The sequence below is a fragment of the Schistocerca gregaria genome, chromosome 5 (assembly GCF_023897955.1).
Source record: "Schistocerca gregaria isolate iqSchGreg1 chromosome 5, iqSchGreg1.2, whole genome shotgun sequence".
Taxonomy (NCBI): Eukaryota; Metazoa; Arthropoda; class Insecta; order Orthoptera; family Acrididae; genus Schistocerca; species Schistocerca gregaria.
The window spans coordinates 479,593,418-479,612,555 of NC_064924.1; the positions used below are offsets into that span (position 1 = coordinate 479,593,418).

The 19,138-nt window shown below is 41.0% G+C and overlaps 1 protein-coding gene across 1 annotated transcript in view; it reads left to right on the forward strand.

The window, feature by feature from the left end:
• Window positions 1–19,138, forward strand: part of LOC126272281 (repressor of RNA polymerase III transcription MAF1 homolog) — a 57,788-nt gene that overhangs the window by 4,714 nt on the left and 33,936 nt on the right. The window contains exon 2 of the mRNA XM_049975039.1: window positions 4,267–4,413. Within this exon, the coding sequence (XP_049830996.1) occupies window positions 4,267–4,413 (147 nt within the window). The remainder of the gene's footprint in view (window positions 1–4,266; window positions 4,414–19,138) is intronic.

The window sequence follows — 19,138 nt, forward strand, 5'->3', positions numbered from 1 at the left end:
CCTTGAACCATAAACCAATTGTGATCAATGGTTGATGTGTGAAAATTTCTGGTATTTTCATCTGTGCTTTATATAATGTGTGTTATCATTTCCCGTGAGAATTGTAACATCATGATCCTGAATTTTATGAATTTCATATTCAAATGTTTTAAGAAAGTTCTCTGGGTGGCGCGACTGCTACGGTCGCAGGTTCGAATCCTGCTTCGGGCATGGATGTGTGTGATGTCCTTAGGTTAGTTAGGTTTAAGTAATTCTAAGTTCTAGGGGACTGGTGACCACAGATGTTAAGTCCCATAGTGCTCAGAGCCATTTGAACCATTTCTCTGGGTGCCCACTCCTCCAAACACCCCCCCCCCCCCCCCCGCCACGCCATTACCACCTTTCATATCAAAATGCTGAGGAATGATACTATCTTATTGTGTAATGAATAAACAGTCATAATCAAGAAATGAAGTTTATTGTGTAGTTTACTCATTTCCCATTTAGAACGTGGAAGTAAGTATGATGTTATGGTATTCATAATTTCGGAGAAAAGGAGCCCATTCACGGAATAACAGAATGGTTGAATCAACATGCTCAAACTTGCTAGTGTTCGGAATAAATGCACACACACACACACACACCTGTGCCTCATTTTTGAGCGGTCTGGCCACAGGATGCCGGCATTAAATTTTGGCAGATGGACTAGGATAGGATAGGGATTGTGTCTGGTGAGGTGGGTAGAGGGGGACAGAGTTTGGAGGCAGGAAGAAGGGTTGGGGATAGGTGGTTAGTGCCAGAATGAGATTTTCACTCTGCAGCGGAGTGTGCGCTGATATGAAACTTCCTGCCAGATTAAAACTGTGTGCCCGACCGAGACTCGAACTCGGGACCTTTGCCTTTCGCGGGCAAGTGCTCTACCATCTGAGCTACCTAAGCACGTGCCCACGAAAGGCAAAGATCCCGAGTTTGAGTCTCGGTCGGGCACACAGTTTTAATCTGCCAGGAAGTTTCAGGTGGTTAGTGATTCGGAAGTAGGCATTAGAGTTACTGACTGGAAGTGCAGGATGGAAGGGTGACATGAACAGGTATTGGAGCAGTTGAGGTGCAGTGCACTATGTAGTTGAGATGAAGTTGTGGTTTGTTACGGGGTGGCAGGACAGAGGAAGGAGAAACTAGTGGGTGGAGCCCAGGAAGGTAACAGGAGCAATGCATGTATTGTAAGGATAACTTCAATCTGCATAGTTTAGAAAAGCTGTTGCCAGAGGAAAGGATCCAGATGGCCCTGGTTGTGTTGCAGCCATTGCATTTGAGCATGTTGTGCCACTGGGTGATCAACATTGTTCGTTCGATAGATGAAATGGCTGCTTTCACAGGTGGCCTTGCCTCTGATGTAATAAGATAAAGCCTGTGACAGGACTGAAGTAGGAAGTGCTGTGTGGATGGATTGTGCAGACCTTAAACCCGCATCTTCCACAGTGATATGACCCCTGTGGCAAGGGGTGGACCATGATGCTGTGTAGGTTGGGCAGATGGCTGAATACTACTTTAGGAGGTGTTGAGAGAATATGTGGTAGGATGTCCCACATTTCTGAGCATGATGACATATAATCAAAGCCCCAGTGAAGGATATGGTTCAGTTTTTCCAATCCAAAATGATAGTGGATGATTTGGGGGGACAGGGGTGTTCCTTGATAGCTAATTCATTGGGATGGTGGTAGTATTAGCAGTGTGTGAGCGTATGGCACAGAACATCTCTTTGCAGACTAGGTTTTGGGGCTAGTTCTTGTCTGTGAACGCCCCCGTGAGACCTTCGGCAAACTGAACAAAGGAATTCTCATCACAGCATATACGCCATCCATGGTTGGCTAAGCAGCATGGGAGCGATTTTTTGTGTGGAATGGGTGACAGCTGTCGAAATGCAAGCAGTGTTGGTGGTTAGTGGGCTCAGTATAGACAAAGGTGTAGATGGAGCCATCAGAGATGTGGAGGTTAGTGTTCAGAAAGGTGTCACGTTGGGTTGAGGAAGATCAGGTGAAATGGGTGGGAGAGAAGGTGTTGAGGCTTTGGAGGAATACGGATAAGGTGTCTAAGTGGTTCCAAGTCCTGATCATGAAGATATCATCAGTGAACCTGAACCCGATAATGAGTTTATGGTTTTGGGAGGCTAGGAGGGTTTCCTCTAGTAAGTGTTCCATGAAAAAGTTTGCATAGGAAGGTGCCATGAGCATGCCTATGGCTGTTACACTGACTTATTACCATACCTACCTCTAAAAGGAAAAGTAGTTGTTTGAGAGGATGTACTTGGTAAAGTGTATGAGGAATGAGGTAGTTGGCGTGGAGTCTGTAGGACATTGGGAGAGTTAGTGTTTGGTAGGGACAAGGCAATGGGCATGAGGGATATATTGGTGCATACAGAGATGGCATAAACTGTGATGAGTATGGAGCTAGGTGGTAATGGGATGGGGATGGTGAAGAGTAATTGAAGGAAGTAGTCACTATGTTTGATGTTGAGAGGCAAGGTTTTAGGCAGTTGGTTGGAGGTGTTGGTCAGTAATAGCAGAAATTTTGTCATTAGAAGCACAGTAACCAACTATAATGAGGCATCTAGGATTTTTGTGTTTGAAGACTTTGAGGGGCCTGTTGAAGGTGATTGGCATTGGGATAAGGAGGAAGGGACTCAAGGGAAAGCTTCTGTGATGAGCCTAAGGATTTTGGTAGGGATTGGATGTTAATTTGGACTTCTGGTATTGGGTCAATGAGGCAGAGTTCCTAGATGGAGGAGTCAAGGCAGTTGACGGAAGCCTTCCTTTGGGTGGTCACTGCAACTGATCACGGGAGCAGTTGAGCCTTTGCAAAGAGGATGATGAAATTAGAATTTGTTTTGGGGTTTTTAATGCATGTTCTTTTTTCTGTTGTATGTTAGTATAGTTAGGAAGGATCCTGGGGAAAGATGATGAGGCCATGGTGAGGTAAGCTATTCCTGCAGCGTAACCAGAGAATGGGTATGTGGGAGGATCGTGGTTGGTTGGTGTTATGAACAGGGAGTAGTAGAGTTCAGTGTAGGGATTTGTCTGGGTTCAGCTGGAGGGATTGGTAGCAAGGAAATGTTCCCACTGTAAGGATCAGGAGAAGGAGAACAGGTCGTTGATGCATTCCCTTACATACGCAACCTACACAACACATTGGTCCATCCCTATCCCACTTCCACTCCAAATCCCTAGCCACAGGTGTCATATACTGTGGACGACTCAGGTACAAGACCTGCCTAATCCGCTCACTCAGCATTTCCTAGTCCAGGCCTATTTCAGGCTTATGTTATCTCATCAGAGGAAGGCCACCTGTGAAAGCAACCATGTCATCTACCAGTTCTGCTGCAATCACTGCACAGCTTTTTATGCCGGCATAATAACTATCCAGCTGTCTGCCTCTAATGAATGGCCACTGCCAAACTGTGGGTAAGAACAGTGTTGACCATTCAGTGGCTTAACATGCAAATGATCTCAACATGCTCAAATTCAATTGCTGTTTCACAACCAGGGCCATCTGAACCCTTTCCTGCTACCAGCCTGTGTGAACTACACAGATGAGAGTTATCCTTGCAACATTTGCTACGCTCGCATAACCCTCCTTGCCTCAGCCCATTCCACCCAATAATTTCCTGTTCCACTGATCTGTAATCCCCTCTCAGTTCATGCCTACATGTCATCTTTATCAAGTGCGACACCTCACTTGCTCCGATACTCGTGTATCACAGGCCTAAACTGTACATCTGCCACCCCCCCCCCCCCCCCCCCCTGCAGTTCCAGCCTGTATGCCTGCTGCATCTATCAGAGCTGCTAGCTACCCATACCCAACCTCTGTTCCTGCCTCCCTCCTCTTTGTCCCTTAACCCACCCCACCTGCCACAACCCCCACCTCACCTTAATCCACCTGGTGAAATGCAATCTTGATGTGTGTCCAGAAGCTGGCACAGTGTAGGAGCACAAGTGTGTGTATGGGGGGGAGGGGGGGTGCATGCTCTAGCTCAGGATATTCCATATTTGAAAGTTCAAAAGGTAGCAAATTTTCTTTCTCTTTTGCTTGTTGGCAACTCAGCGTTTCTGCTGTTCAATGAGTGGTCTCTTTACCCTAAGTTATTTACATTCTGCTTTAATTTTCCGTACTACATTCACTATTTTATGAGCTGTATTCTGATTTAATTGTGAATAAACTAGTATAGTATCAGTGTGACCTCTAAAATATATATGGTTAGGAATTCCAGTTAAAGTAATTCAATAATTTCAGGATTGAAAGTTATTCCTGCAAAATGGCGGGAAATGCAAAACAATTGTACAAAAGGTACAGAGCAGAAACAGGAGCACCAACTGATCTGCAGGCATTGTCTCCACCACAAACATCTTTGGGAGTTTCTCCAGGACAGTGCCAGTACAGGTATTCCAATAGTGGAATTTCTGCTATTTGCCTATTTTTGACATGTTTATAATTGGTATGCAATTGTGCTGTGTTGTTAATTCTGGGAAGTTTTGCCCTTATGGTTTATAGGTCTTGGGTGTAATTGTGAAAGCAAATTAGTATTTGTCTGTAACAGGGTTTTCAAGCTGTGCATCCTGGCTCTCAAGGGCACAGTAGCCTTACAGGAGGGGTGTCGCAGTATATCCATAAAAATAATATTTTGGTATTTTCTGAGTAAATGAATAAGTGTAGTATCGATCAGTTCGGAGGTTAATTTTGTCAGAATCAGATCGTTTTTGATTATTGCCTGTGCCTGTGATTTATCTTTCTCTATCAGAATGGACAATTTTTTTTAAAAAAATATGAGTACAGTGTTATATGCAATTTACACATGCCAGCAAATTTCATGGAGATCTTGCTTCCAAGTGTGGTATCTCAAATGTACTATGCGGTTCAAAAGACATGAAAAGACGAAACTGAAGGAAGTATGATGACCATTAATTTTGGTTTTTTTTGTGTACTACTGTTGGGAATGAAGAATGGGCGTACTGTATCATGCATATCAAAATTGTAGCTACTGAAAGCATGCTTTCTAATAAAATGAAACAACATGTGGAGTCAAGTCACAATAGTTGGTGAACAAACTCTGAGAATACTTTTCCCACAAGGTTTTTTCATTTTCCTTTTTTTTCCCAAAAAAAAATCTTACAAAGCAGGGTACAATTAATACAAAGACTCTTCTTTTATCTTAATGTTGCTTATCATGCAGGAAAGAGTAAGCCAGTTCACATCATAGTGGAAGACCTTATTTTAGCAGCTGCTCTTGACATGAAGAGTGTGCTTTTGTCAGACAAGACAATTAGCCATTTAATATTCAATATGGCTGTTGGCATTAATGATCATTTGATTGTAAAGCTCAAAGGTAATGTTGATATCACTATTGAGTTGGATGAAGCTACAGACAACCACACCAAAACTCATCGAGTGTGTTACATGCAGTTTATACATGCCAGCAAATTTCATGGAGGTCTTGCTTCCAATCAGTGAATAACTCTTCGAAGAAAGGCAGCAGATCTGATTCAAATATTTACTACACTCTTCATGGAAGAAAACAACTTTAATGGGGAAAATTGTATAGGTTTGTTTACAGATGGAGTCCTTAGCGTGGCTGGCTGTTATGCTGTATTGCGAGCTCTGATTCGCAAAGAGGCTCCTACTGCAGGAGCGTCTGCAGAAATGTTTCTAAGAGGTGGCAATATTCAGAAGTTTCCAGTTTTAATATAGCTGGTTTAGTGAATTTGAAAATATGTCATGCCTCAAGAATTTGACAAGAACTACACAAAACTTGCTGATCTCAAAAGGTTGATTGTTATCTACATAGTATTTTTAGGGTAGACTACTTTGGTACCTAAACAGTAACCATATTTCAGTAGTACTGGTGTTACTAATAGGAATACACATACCACCCACCCCTTTTTCATCCAACAATATGAAATTGTATCCTCATATAATCAAATTCAAAATATCCAACGATATATGAAATAAAACTAGAGATCATTTACAAAATAATTTCACACTTTCATAATAATTGGTTGAAAGTGACAATTGAAAATCTAAAATAAGAAGAAAGGTGAGAGTTGTTAACAAAATCCTGCTGGATATTAACAAAAATTCCGCTGTTTGAAATGGAGAAACATGGAATAAACAACCAAAAAGACTTTTCAACTTTGATTTCATCTATTATATTTTTTTTTGCTTATAAAATGTCACAGCTGTTCATGTTAATGGATTTGTTGCATTGCTTTCATGACAGTTGACTGACCTAACTGAAGTTGAACAAAATGTGTTTTGAAAGCCTCATTTCTTTGGGTTAGTTTGGTAAAGTGTAATGTTGAGTCAAAAATATATGACAGAATGAATGTGGGAAATCTCCTGGATCACTCTCAGATTGACTGGTAGAGTCAGTTTTTAACACCCTATGACTGCACCTAGACAATCCTCACCTCTTGAGTTTGTCATATTGTAGTGTAGTGTGTTAACAATAATGCTGAATGATCCAGACTCTGAAAGCCATCATGGGTTTCATTTTTCCCACAGACAAAAGTTAAACTACATTTGTGATTCCGTTTTGCATCAAATGAAGCGAGCATTTTTGTTACTGCTACCATGTTTATGTGTTGAGAATCGACGATGTAATCTGTGTGCCAGTGTGTTAGACCTGTTCCTTTCTGTATGTTAGCGAGGCCTGAGCGAGAAAGTGATAAGTAGATCATTTAAATTAACTCTGTGGTTACATTCTGATGTATGTACAGGAATAAGTTGTGCAACATAATTGGATCAAAGAGCATTTCAGTTCAGAACTTCAGTCAGTACTTAACCACTGAATAACGTGAGCAATTTATTGACATTTCTTCAAATTCCACCTTCAAACTGAATTTTGTTTCCTCGTCATTGCTTATGTTTTGGGTTGGTAGAGCAGGAGTATCTAGTTGGTAGAGCAGGAGTATCTACAAGTAGGTAACAAGGCCCTATGAGTTTTGCTACTTTTTACAACATCCTGGTGAAGTGAGGTAGAATTTTTAGCATTGTCAGTCAATGTAAAATACAGATCACGAATGAATATAGAGAAAAAGATTAACACTAAAGGGGGAAAATGTTACATTGCTACTATACCATCATACATTTTATTACTCCATATTTTATTCAAAGGAGTAATATTTTATAGTTTACACACTAGTTAATTACAATTACAAGTTCTACAAAGGTACATCACATACAAATAAGTACAAAATGTCCTGTTGTACATCCTATACTGACAGTACCAGATTGGCAGGAACCACAGATTGGTACCAAGTGCTGTCATAAATTGTATGTGGGTTTAGTAATCTAGGGTTCAAGAACTGATGATAAGAACAGAGCTCATCCTTCACATTGATTTCATTGCAAGAATAAGGTGTAATAACATTAAACAGTATTTAAGATATGTTATGTCAGTGGTTAATATAGAAATAACTACTATTATTTTATTTTTTGAAAGTTAAGTACTATACATTCTGTTGAATTTTGATTTATGGTAGACAAAATTACAGGCCATAGAATTCTGTTGATTCAGTATGTTACTTAATATTTTAAGTGATTGCTATAAGTTTCTCATTATAGTAGCAATCAGATCAAAGCTCTATGACAAAATTACTATCATTTTGTGGTAAAATTGTGTCAAACTTTATATGATGCTCAAGTTACTCAACAGCGTATAAAGTTTTGATAGTTAATTACGACACCATTTCTTTAAGAAAAGTGCTTTTGTACTCATTTCAGTTACAGTTATGCCTTTTTCTTCTTGAATGAGTGTTATTTGGTTAATTAACAACAATTTTAAGTGTTTTCTGCATGCCCACTTTTGTTTCTGCTTTCATACATTTATAGGGGCTTTTGGAACCCTGAATCCCTCTTGCAGTTGAGAATGCATCACATTGCCTTGTCCATTTTTCATGCCAAATTTTGGCTTCTTTACCTCCCCATTGGACTACCACCTTAGCGTGGTGGGGAGGTTTGTGAGCCTCTGTGATCCGAAGAGCTGTGCTGGCGGGAGCATAAGCTCCCGGTAGGGTCACCCATGCCAGATTGGTCTTCCGGTGAGGGGCCAGACAAAGTGTAGTCCACCATCCTCATTGAGTTTCAATGCACAAACATCTTTTGTGACACATTATCCGTTATGGCATTTTGAATGCCAAGGATTTTAAAACTGTCTGTTTGCAATTTTTGCAGTCATCAGTCAGTTCAATTATAAATTCCTTTTGAAACAGATGTAGATTCTCTTCTTTTGCCTTTATGACATCAATGACAATTTATCATTGTTTTCAACTTCAATTCTGTTTTAAAGAAGTTTAAAAACAGTTGAATATATATTGTCACGTAGAGGAAGGTGTAAGTAGATGAATGATGATCACTAACTTCGCTTAATGAAGGTTTATTCAGCAATTGTGCATACAAGAGTGTGAAGCAAACTGCCTCCGGCCAGAACACATACGATATATATTCAGCTACAGAACATTCCAGTATAATGCTTCTTCCCATTTGTGGATACTTCTAGAAAGTACTTGAACCGAATGTAGAAATTAAAATTTTTCAGTTCAGGTGAGTTTTGAACTCACAACCCTACATGCAACATTCTAGTATCATAATCACTACACTACGGCTTCTTCTGCTCCCTCCTTAAGAGAACAGCGTCTTGGTGTTACGCCTTCCTAGTCCGGGAACGATCATCGGTCCTGCATACTCTGACTCCTGATGCCTGGTGTTCGCCCTGGCGGTGATCTAGTTAGAACATCCCTTGCCACTGTGTTCTTCGTTACCTTACCGATTGTTGCCTGTCACTGGAGCTTCGAATTTACCCTGGGTTGCAGGATGCTTATAGGGCTTCATTCGAAGGACGAGGACCATGTTTCTGATCTTTCGTCATTTTGTGTCGAGATTGAAATCTTCAACTTCATATGATTGAAATCTTCAGTTTCATAATTAACATCAGGAGACAGTCTTACAACCTTATAAGGTCCAAAGTAGTGCCTGAGGAGCTTCTCAGAAAGACCAACCTTCCGAACAGGAGTGAAGATCCAGGTCACCGGGCTGGTAGACAACAGGGCGGTGGCTTGCGTCTTACCTTTGGTGATCGTTTTCTTGAGCCTGCAGCATGCGGAGTTGAGCTAACTGCTGAGCTTGCTCAGCTCTGGTTAACACCTGGCCGATGTAGTCGTCGTCCATGTCATCAAGGTGTAACAGAAAAACAGTGTCCATCATCATTGTCGCCTCACGCCATGCACCAGTAAAAGTGGTGTAAATCCTTTGGTGTCTTGTCTTGTTTGGCGGTGTAGGAGGCATATGTCACAAAAGGTAGCATCTCATCCCAGTTGCTCTGCTCAACATTGACGAACATTGATAGTATGTCGGCCAAGGTCCTATTACGGCGTTCAGTGAGCCTGTTAGTTTGTGGATGGTAGGCAGTTGTCATGTGATGAGTAATGTTGCACCAACGGCTTATCTCTGTCCACAAAATTCGATTGAAAAGCTGTCCCTCGATCCGTAATTAATGACCTTGGGGCAATGTGTTTTAATACAATGTCTTCTACAATGAATGCTTCGGCTGTTTTCACAGATTTTGTAATGGCATAGTGTATCAGATAATCAGTGCAAACAATAATCCATCTGTTGTCACTAGCAGACGGAAATTGTCCGAGGAGGTCAATCCCAATACTCAGTAAAGGCGTTTTGGGTGGTGGAATTGATATGAGTCAGCCAGGTGGTTTCTGAGGAATTGCCTTTCATCTCTGGCACTCTCGACACTGCGACACATAGTGACGGACATTCCTAAATAAACCTGGCCAGAAAAATCTCTTGCGGATCCTATCGTATGTCTTAATAAATCCTAAATGTCCACCCTCAGGTTTGTCATGGAATTTCTGTGGAACATCTAAGCGCATGTTTAGGAATCACTGGTAGCCACCTCTTTCCAAACTGATCAAAGTTTTTCTTGCAAAGTAATCCATTAACTAGTTTAAATTGTCATTTCACATCCTCTGACCAATTTAAGGCAAACATAATTTGAGATATCTTTGTGTCCTCCTTCTGCTCAGCAGAGAGGTCCTGAAGTGCTGTGGGACAGTCACTCTCTTCATCAAAGTCTTGATGGTCTTGCACAGGGTTTCTTGAGAGACAGTCAGCATCTTGGTGTTTTCTCTTACAATTTTACACTATGGTAATGTCATTATCTTGAAGACGTAGTGCCCACCGGGCAAGTCTTACTGTTGGCTCCTTAAGAGCTGTCAACCAACAAAGTGAATGATGGTCTGTAACAACTGTGTATGGTTTTCCATAGAGATACTGTCGAAATTTGCACATGGCTCAGATCACAGCAAGACATTCTCTTTCTGTAGTTGAGTATTTTCTCTCGGCTTTAGTAAGTGTCCTAGATGCATAGGCTATAACCTTATCTTTCAAATCTGAAATCTGCACCAGAACAGCACCAATCCCATACCCAATGGCATCTGTGTGTAGTTCTGTAGGTGCTCTCTCATCATACAGACCAAATACAGGGTCAGTCGTCAGAGTTTTTCGCAGCACATCTAAAGAATCTTGTTGAGCACCACCCCAGATAAATTGAGTATCGGCTTTTAACAACTCTTGGAGTGGCCTGGCTTTGATACAAAAGTCTTTGATAAAACAACGGCAATAAGAACACACTCCGAGGAAGTTTTTCACATCTCTAATACTTTTAGGAATAGGAAATTCCGTTATAGCTCTCGCCTTCTCTGGATCTGCTCGCACACCTTCATTTGACACAAGGTGTCCAAGTATTTTGATTTCTTTTGCTCCAAAGAGACACTTTCTTGGATCAAGTTTCAGTCTAGCTTGTTGGAGACACTTAAGAATGGCTCTCAGTCATTTTCTGTGTTCATCAAATGTCTCTGAGAACAGTATAATGTCATCTAAATAACAAAGACACATTGTCCACTTGAGGTGCCTTAGAAGATTAACTATCATTCGTTCAGAAGTTGCTGGTGCATTACACAAACCAAATGACATTACCTTAAACTCTTAAAGGCTCTCAGGGGTGATGAATGCAGTTTTCTCATGATCAGCCTCATCTACTTCGATTTGCCAGTATCCCGAGTACATGTCCATGGTTGAGAGAAAGTTAGCCCCCTTCAGATAATCTAGTGTATCGTCAATTCGTGGAAGAGGGTAAATGTCCTTTTTAGTTATCTTATTAAGCCTCCTGTAATCAACACAAAAGCACCCACTGCCATCCTTCTTCCCGACAAGAACCACTGGTGACAACCATGGGCTCTGTGAAGGCTGAATGATGCCATTCATCGTCATTTTCTCTACCTCGTCGTGAATTATTCGATATTCTGTTGCTCACAGACGTTATGCTTTCTGGCTTATTGGTTGATAGTCTCCAGTGCTAATTCGGTGCTTTACTGTTGATGTGTCTAATTTGCTCTTCACCTGTGGATTGAAGCATTTAGAGAACTCCTGAAGAATGGCAAATAACTTCTTCTGTTGTTCCTTAGTGAGATCTGGTGATAGTCGAGCTAGAAGATCTTGTCTCGTAGTGGTAGCACTAATTTCGCCCACAGACTCAGCATGGGAGGTTTCTATGACGCTCAGGTGTTCTACAATTAACGGTTCTGCGTTTGCTACACACACGCTTCTTGGAAGGATCTGCAATTCTCGGCAACAGTTAACTATCTACAATTCACCGAATCTGTTCTTAAACGATACAACAGAGGCTGGAATGACCAAGTTATTCTTCAGTGGTATGCTTCTCTTACATTCCACTACAGGTCCATAGGTTGATGCATGGCATGACACATGACAGCTACCTTTTTAGCGCTGGCTGCAGGAATGATCACTTCATCCAGCACACATAGTCTCCACACCCTCGGATGTACATCTTCTTGTCCACAGTATCTTACCTTGCCTAGTATAATCTTCGAGCAACCACAATGTATAATCACTTGAGAAGCTTTCAAAAAATCCTATCCGAGAGTGACGTCATGCCTACACTCTTGTAAGATGATGAATTCAAAGGGCTGTGTATGGCCACTTATACCCACACGAATGACACATCTTCCTGTAGGTTTTACATATTTCCCATTAGCCACCTTCAGCAGAGATGTTTTGTTGTCGACGAATACGGTTTTCTGCAACTAGCATCAGTACTTCTCCAAAATGACTGAATATGATGCTCCATAGCCCACAAGAGCTTGGGCTAGTCGGCCATCCACATCCATGAGAATATAGACATAGTTTCCGTCATTTTTGTAGTGATCGATGGCGGATGACTTTCCTCTTCATCGGCCTCACCTCCAAGGAAGGTCGCACCATTTCGTTTTCCAGATTGCGGCGGCTAGGTGATCGGCTGGAGCTTTTAAATGGCGACGGAGGCCTTGATCGGCATGTTGGGGAGTGTCCTCTCCAGCGGCTAGCTTGCAGCGATGGTGACCTACTTTGTCCTGCACCCACATCTTCTTGTTCATCTTTGTTGTCCCGGAGTTGGCGTCGGCTAACTTTGGTCTGCTGTCTTCTGGCGCAGGCGTCATCAAATATCCGCCGCCTTTCTCGACAATAGCGCACCACATCTGGCTCGGGCGTCATCAAATATCCACCACCTTTCTCGACAATAGCGCACCACATGTCCTCGTTGTCCACGGTGGAAACATACCGGTTGGTTATCCTGGGTCCTCCAGACATCTTTCCAGCTTTTATACATCTTCCACAAACCAGTTGTTCGCCCATTTCATAGCTCTTGGGTATTTTACACCTTTTTTGTGCATGTCCCCCTATTTTTAGCATTTCCACCAAAGAAGTCCAGTTTTGAATTTTAATTGATAATGATGACACTAATGATACTGACACACTAGAGGCACTAATGATCATACTGCTGTGCTCTCCGGCCCCAAAGAATGACAACAAACAGTGTTACCTTCTGATTTAGTTGTTGAGAAAATAGACTCTTGCATTTGCCAAGCTTGACAAAGATAGTCATTAGCGTCTCATGCCATCATTCTTGCCACCAGTCAGCACAGCCTTCAGGGAACTTCATCCTCGTCAATGATGCTAAATTTCAGTACGTTGGAATAAAATGGACATGTGAAAACAAGACAGTGGCAACAGATTGTTTTTAGATGATAATAGCCTAAACATTGACGACACTGGTAGGTGAGATGCTAAGTGCCATGTGTAGAATAAATTTTGAATTACAATACAACTCTTTGCTGTCTTCATGGCTTCCTTAATTGTAGGCACATATTGTCATAGCACATTTGTGATCTGTGCTGCATTTATAACTGTTTCATCCTTCCTTCCCATATGTTCTGTGGATTTTTGTCAAAACATACAGTACTGCACAAACATATTCAACACATTTTTAATTCAGTGCCGCAGTGTGTAGTGACCTGTACTGCACCAGTGATCACTTCCATTTTATGTGTGGATTAGACTGACTTTCACTTAAATATAATTGTTACTGGTATCACTATAATTTTGATACAGCATAAATATAATGTTTTAGTATGAATCCTTCACAAAATTGCAGTTTTCACATGTAATAATCCTGTTTGCCAATCTGCTTGTGTGATCTCCCTCACACTCGTGCTACAGCGGGATCCGAGAGCTGCTGCAAAACGAGGGTAGGTGGCTATGTGAAAGGGAGGGGAAGAAAGGTATAGGTTGTTAATTAGTCTGATGTGACAGACCACTGTACACAGTAGCGGCTCATCAATACATTTTGTGACAAATTTGTTTTGTTTCCAGAGAATACATGTCAGTCAGATTCATCATCAATATATACTCATCTTCCTTACTAATTAATTGGCAAAAAAGAAGGGAGATGGCTCACATTATAAAGCAGCTATTTGTGCCTTGTTAGTGTGCAATTGTTAGGCATGGTGGTGAGTAGTAAAGCATGTGCCTGGAAACCGAGGGGTTGTGGGATCTAATCTCAGTCGGATCATGGAAGTTTTCAATCTGCCTTTATTCTAGCCTTCATTCTAGCCTTCATTTACATGCAAGTTGCCATTGTATAGACATGAACTCTTCCACTGAGCTACACTCAATTATTAATTTTTCTACTGTTCTTTTGACCTTGCACTTTATTCGTACTTAGTGATAGATTCAATTTGACTGGCCAACTCAGTGGCAGTAGACAAGAAGTTTACTGCACATCTTGCACATTGGAAAATGCAAAGTCTTCAAAGTTCCTGTAAGTCTCTTTGGAAACAACATGTAGAAATAGTATAAAGCTCTTGGGTTTCCAGCTGACTGGCATAATTGAAATGGTGGGACATTTCAGTAGACGTCACTTTCATCACCTTCACTAGAAAATGATGAGATTGATACTTGTTGAAATGTTGCATCCTTTCAACCAACCAACTCAGCAGGCAACTCAAGAGTTTAATATTAGCTAAACCCATCCAGAAAGACAATGAAATCATAACTTCTAGAAATATTTTGAGCAGTATAAGAAATGGATGCAGGTGCATGTTGGCTCCAATGAGTCCTAGTTGCAAGACACTATTGCTAACTGAAAATACTTGCTAAATACACATTTTTGTACCATCAGTCTCAGTTCCTTCATTTAAGACCTCAAGTGATGAAACTTTTCACAGTGTAAATACTCTGTTCTAGGTCAAAAGAGAATCTAGCACTAATCTGTCATGACTTACAGTTGCTTAATAATGCGAGAGATCTCATTTATGTCTTCTGGTGTTGTGTAAACTGACTTTATTGCCAATGCCAGTGCAAGGAAGCTATTTGTAGAAACGTGACGGACCTAATGTCTGATGCAGGTTTGAATTGAATGATGCCTTTCTCTGGAAGTATTTACATCTTACTGATGATACAGTTGTGTATGTATGGAAGTATTTACATCTTACTGATGATACAGTTGTGTATGTATGGAAGTATTTACATCTTACTGATGAACAAGTTGTGTATGTGTGTAAAAGAGTCCAGACAGTCATGGCTGCAAACTTGTTAAGTCAACGAAGTTTTGGTTGAGAGAAAAATGGGAATGAATTAGACTGATCCAAATCAACATAACAGGGAAGTAAAGACAGGTTCTCTACCTCCTGTAAGTCCCAGAAGTGAATATCAGATGTACATTAGCTGCATGTGTGTGTGTGTGTGTGTGTGTGTGTGTGTGTGTGAGAGAGAGAGAGAGAGAGAGAGCCCTTATTGTAGTGTATTTTAAAGTCCAATAATAATTCAGGATGTACCCAGTGCCAAAGGAAAAGTAATAAATTTTGGTCCAGAAGCACAACTTTCTCTGTAATGTTACCAGAGTGTGTTTCTTGAACTCTGTGTTGTGTGATTGAACAGAAGACACTAACCATCTGAGATACTTAATTTCTGTATACATCTCTCTTCAGTTTTAAAGTATGTTTTTAAAATTGTTTTCTCTGTGAAACTGCATTGAATTTTTGCAATATCCTAACTTTCCCGGACAGCTGGAACACATTGTGAGTGTGTATAGTATTTGTCCCGAGAACAAAGAAGAATTATTTTTGTGACGAATACATTTTTGAGGCCTGGGTCCAACATTTTTCCCCCCTCGGCTCCTTGTGAAGTACTGGAAACATTTGAATCACTTAACAGAGTTTTTTCTTTTCTATTTTTTTAATTTAATTTAATTTCTGTAATTTCTTTCCACTCTTCATGATCCAAGAGCCCATAACCTTTGTACTGAAGGTAGTCTAACGCCATTGAGAAGTGAACTAGTTTATGGTCTTTAAAATTTTGAAATGTACCAAACACATACAAACTCAGATGCATACTATACACTGGTACGTATTTTGTGGAGAAATATTATAGAGTTAACTGTAAAATCATGAAACTTAGTTTCTGAGCAGTACCTACCTTAAGAAGAAATGTTAGTACTGTTGACAGACACACATATATAAAAGTAGGTGCTCTGTGTCTCTTGGCGGTACTGACATGTCTCTAAAGATAAGCACAGGCACCAATTTTGTATCATGATTTTATGGTTTTCTCAAGGGACTTCCCTGTTTGATACAGTGATATTGTAGTTATGGTGGTATGTATGTTCTTTTCTTAGAAGATTCTGTCTTTTCCATAAGGTCACTTGTTATTAACATAAAATGAGAAAAATATTTACTCTCTTTACTGTGTGATGAGTAATTTTGTTAACGATGAAGACTACATTCAATCTAATATGTGGTGATAGTTGAGAAGGCTGTGCACCATGTGGGGTTGTCCTACCCCCATGGTGTTCTAGCTCGAGAGGCTGCCTCAGCTGGGTGCCTGTGGGCAGTAGCGTATGTGGCCATACTGCTCTGGCCAAATGCCTGTGGTCAGGGGTGCCCAAGTGGCTCCGCATGCACAGTACACATGCAGTAGGGCTGTCTTACCATGAACCCTTAACTGCCTGATCCTGCTCACAGGTGAGTTGGCAGGCAGTTGCTGGCACCCTTGCCACATGGAGCAGTGTTGTAATAACTAATCCTGTGTTCAGAATGAGATATTCACTCTGCAGCGGAGTGTGCGCTGATATGAAATTTCCTGGCAGATTAAAACTGTGTGCCAGACCGAGACTTGAACTGGGGACCTTTGCCTACTAGAGCAGTTGCCCGCGAAAGGCAAAGGTCCGGAGTTCGAGTCTCAGTCCGGCACACAGTTTTAATCCTGTGTTGCTTACCATTGTTTGCTCTTACTAGCTTATCACAATGACTTGTTTCCAAAATAGTAACTGGGCACGAGGGCTTGTGTTCATGATGATACGCCCTCAACAGGGCTGACGCACAGCACACACTCGTTGCTATTTCTCATTATGAGAGGGTCCATTGTTTTGCCACACGCTGTGTCCAAGCATTCTTCAAAGCATGGGATATATATCTCGTGACTGAAAAAGATGACCCAAAGAAGCTGTTATGCAGCATGTAAGCATTGTAATCTCTTGGCAATTGATCTGTTGTGATTCTTCAGTACTGTACAGGGCATTCCAAGAGGAAAGATCAGTATTCAGGAATATGACAGGAACCATCATTTGAAGCATAAAACTTCATATGCACATATGACCTATTCCAAAAGGTTTCCAAGATAGAACACTCCGTAACATACATTGTTATTTGTATTCTCAGTTATTCAGTAAATTGCCAGGTTTACAAATGTACACATGGACAACAGTAGTAAACTTTACAATACGTGTTTTACAAAGTATCAATTGAAAAAAAAAATGTATTTTTAACACATTCATCCCCAAGCATTGTTGTACAGCTCAGAATAAATGTTTGAATATCTCACTGTCAGCAGCAGCAGGTGCACTGCCACTGTAGAAACCTTAAACATAACACCACACCTGCATATTCTTCATTAGTGTAGATGTGTGACATTTTAGACATTGTATTTATAAACACAGCTACCCAATACTTGTCTGTGATACACCCTCAGTTGCTTTATTTCTTCACTCACAACACACGATGGTCAACTGTGTGTTCAACCAGCTCGTTTTATGGCAGAAAAATAGCTCAAGCAAAAACATTGAAAGCAACAAGATAGGTTGGGCTAGCACAAAATGTCAAAGAGATTGGATGTGTAAGATGTGTGTGCAACTAGCCCAAAAACAAATGTACATTAAATTTGCTGCGGCTCAGAAATTATTTGGAATAGAGCATATGCCCATATGCAGTTTTTATAAGTGTTCCTGTCATATCCCTGAATATTGGCCATTCCTCCTAGGACGCCCTTTATATTAAAGAACAGTGACCTCCAGTCAAAGCTGGTTTGTAAACATTATGCCAAGAATTCATCCAGTGTCTCATGTTCATTGTCTTTATGTATATGAACTCTGTTTTTTTGCTTGAAAATAAAGTCTTTAGTCTTAAAGTTATACACTGAACAGTGAGAACATTGTGACTATGCCCGTCAACAGTAGTTTGTAAGATCATGTGGTGCCATGGTACCATATGTAAGACATGTAACAAGTGGAAGGATTTGTACTCCTTTTGTATACTGTTAACTTAATTAATTTGAACTCATACATCAAAATGTGGCAAACCATGAATAAACCCACCTTTAGTGATAAGATAAACATTGCAGACAGTGGTGATGAGGCACATGGCCAGTTTGACAAAACCCAACAATCTTTGGAAAGTCCACGAAGTAACGCACAGTTGCGCACTCTCTCCTTTTAGTCGGTCCATATAACGGTCCAGCATAGGGTATTGTATGATTCTGGCTGTGCCTCCCAGGTACCGATACTTAAGCGGAACTAGCAACGTAGCACAGTAGTAAGACATATGGCTTATCTACGTTTATAAGAGGACACCAGTTCCGGTAACCCATATTGGGGTTTACAGTAATCCTCAACCACCTGAGTCAAATTTCGGGGTCGTTCCTTTGATCACTCTTCTGCAACCAAAGCTTGAGCTCTGTCCCAAATGATCTTATTGTCAAATTTATTGCATGTGTATTGTACTTGTGGAGCCACTTGGAAAGCCTTGCCCACAGATGTTGCTATTGACATGGTGTTAGACTGTAATATTCCTTCTTTCTTTCATTTATGTGGAAAGTTTCCATTGCTTTTGGCAAGGTACTTCATTGTGTATCACTACCACTGAGCCATGCGGCATGAATTCATTAGTCAATTTGGTGCCCACTTAATGCTTACCAAGCGGGAAAGCACCGGCAGACAGGCACAATGAACAAAACAAACACACACACAGAATTACTAGCTTTCGCAACCGATGGTTGCTTCTTCAGGAAAGAGGGAAGGAGAGGGAAAGACAAAAGGATGTGGGTTTTAAGGGAGAGGGTAAGGAGTCATTCTAATCCCGGGAGCGGAAAGACTTCCCTTAGGGGGAAAAAAAGGACAGGTGTACAATCGCACACACACACATATCCATCCGCACATACACAGACACAAGCAGACATATTTATGTGTGTGTGTGCGATTGTACACCTGTCCTTTTTTCCCCCTAAGGGAAGTCTTTCCGCTCCTGGGATTGGAATGACTCCTTACCCTCTCCCTTAAAACCCACATCCTTTCGTCTTTCCCTCTCCTTCCCTCTTTCCTGAAGAAGCAACCATCGGTTGCGAAAGCTAGTAATTCTGTGTGTGTGTTTGTTTTGTTCATTGTGCCTGTCTGCCGGCACTTTCCCGCTTGGTAAGTCTTGTAATCTTTGTT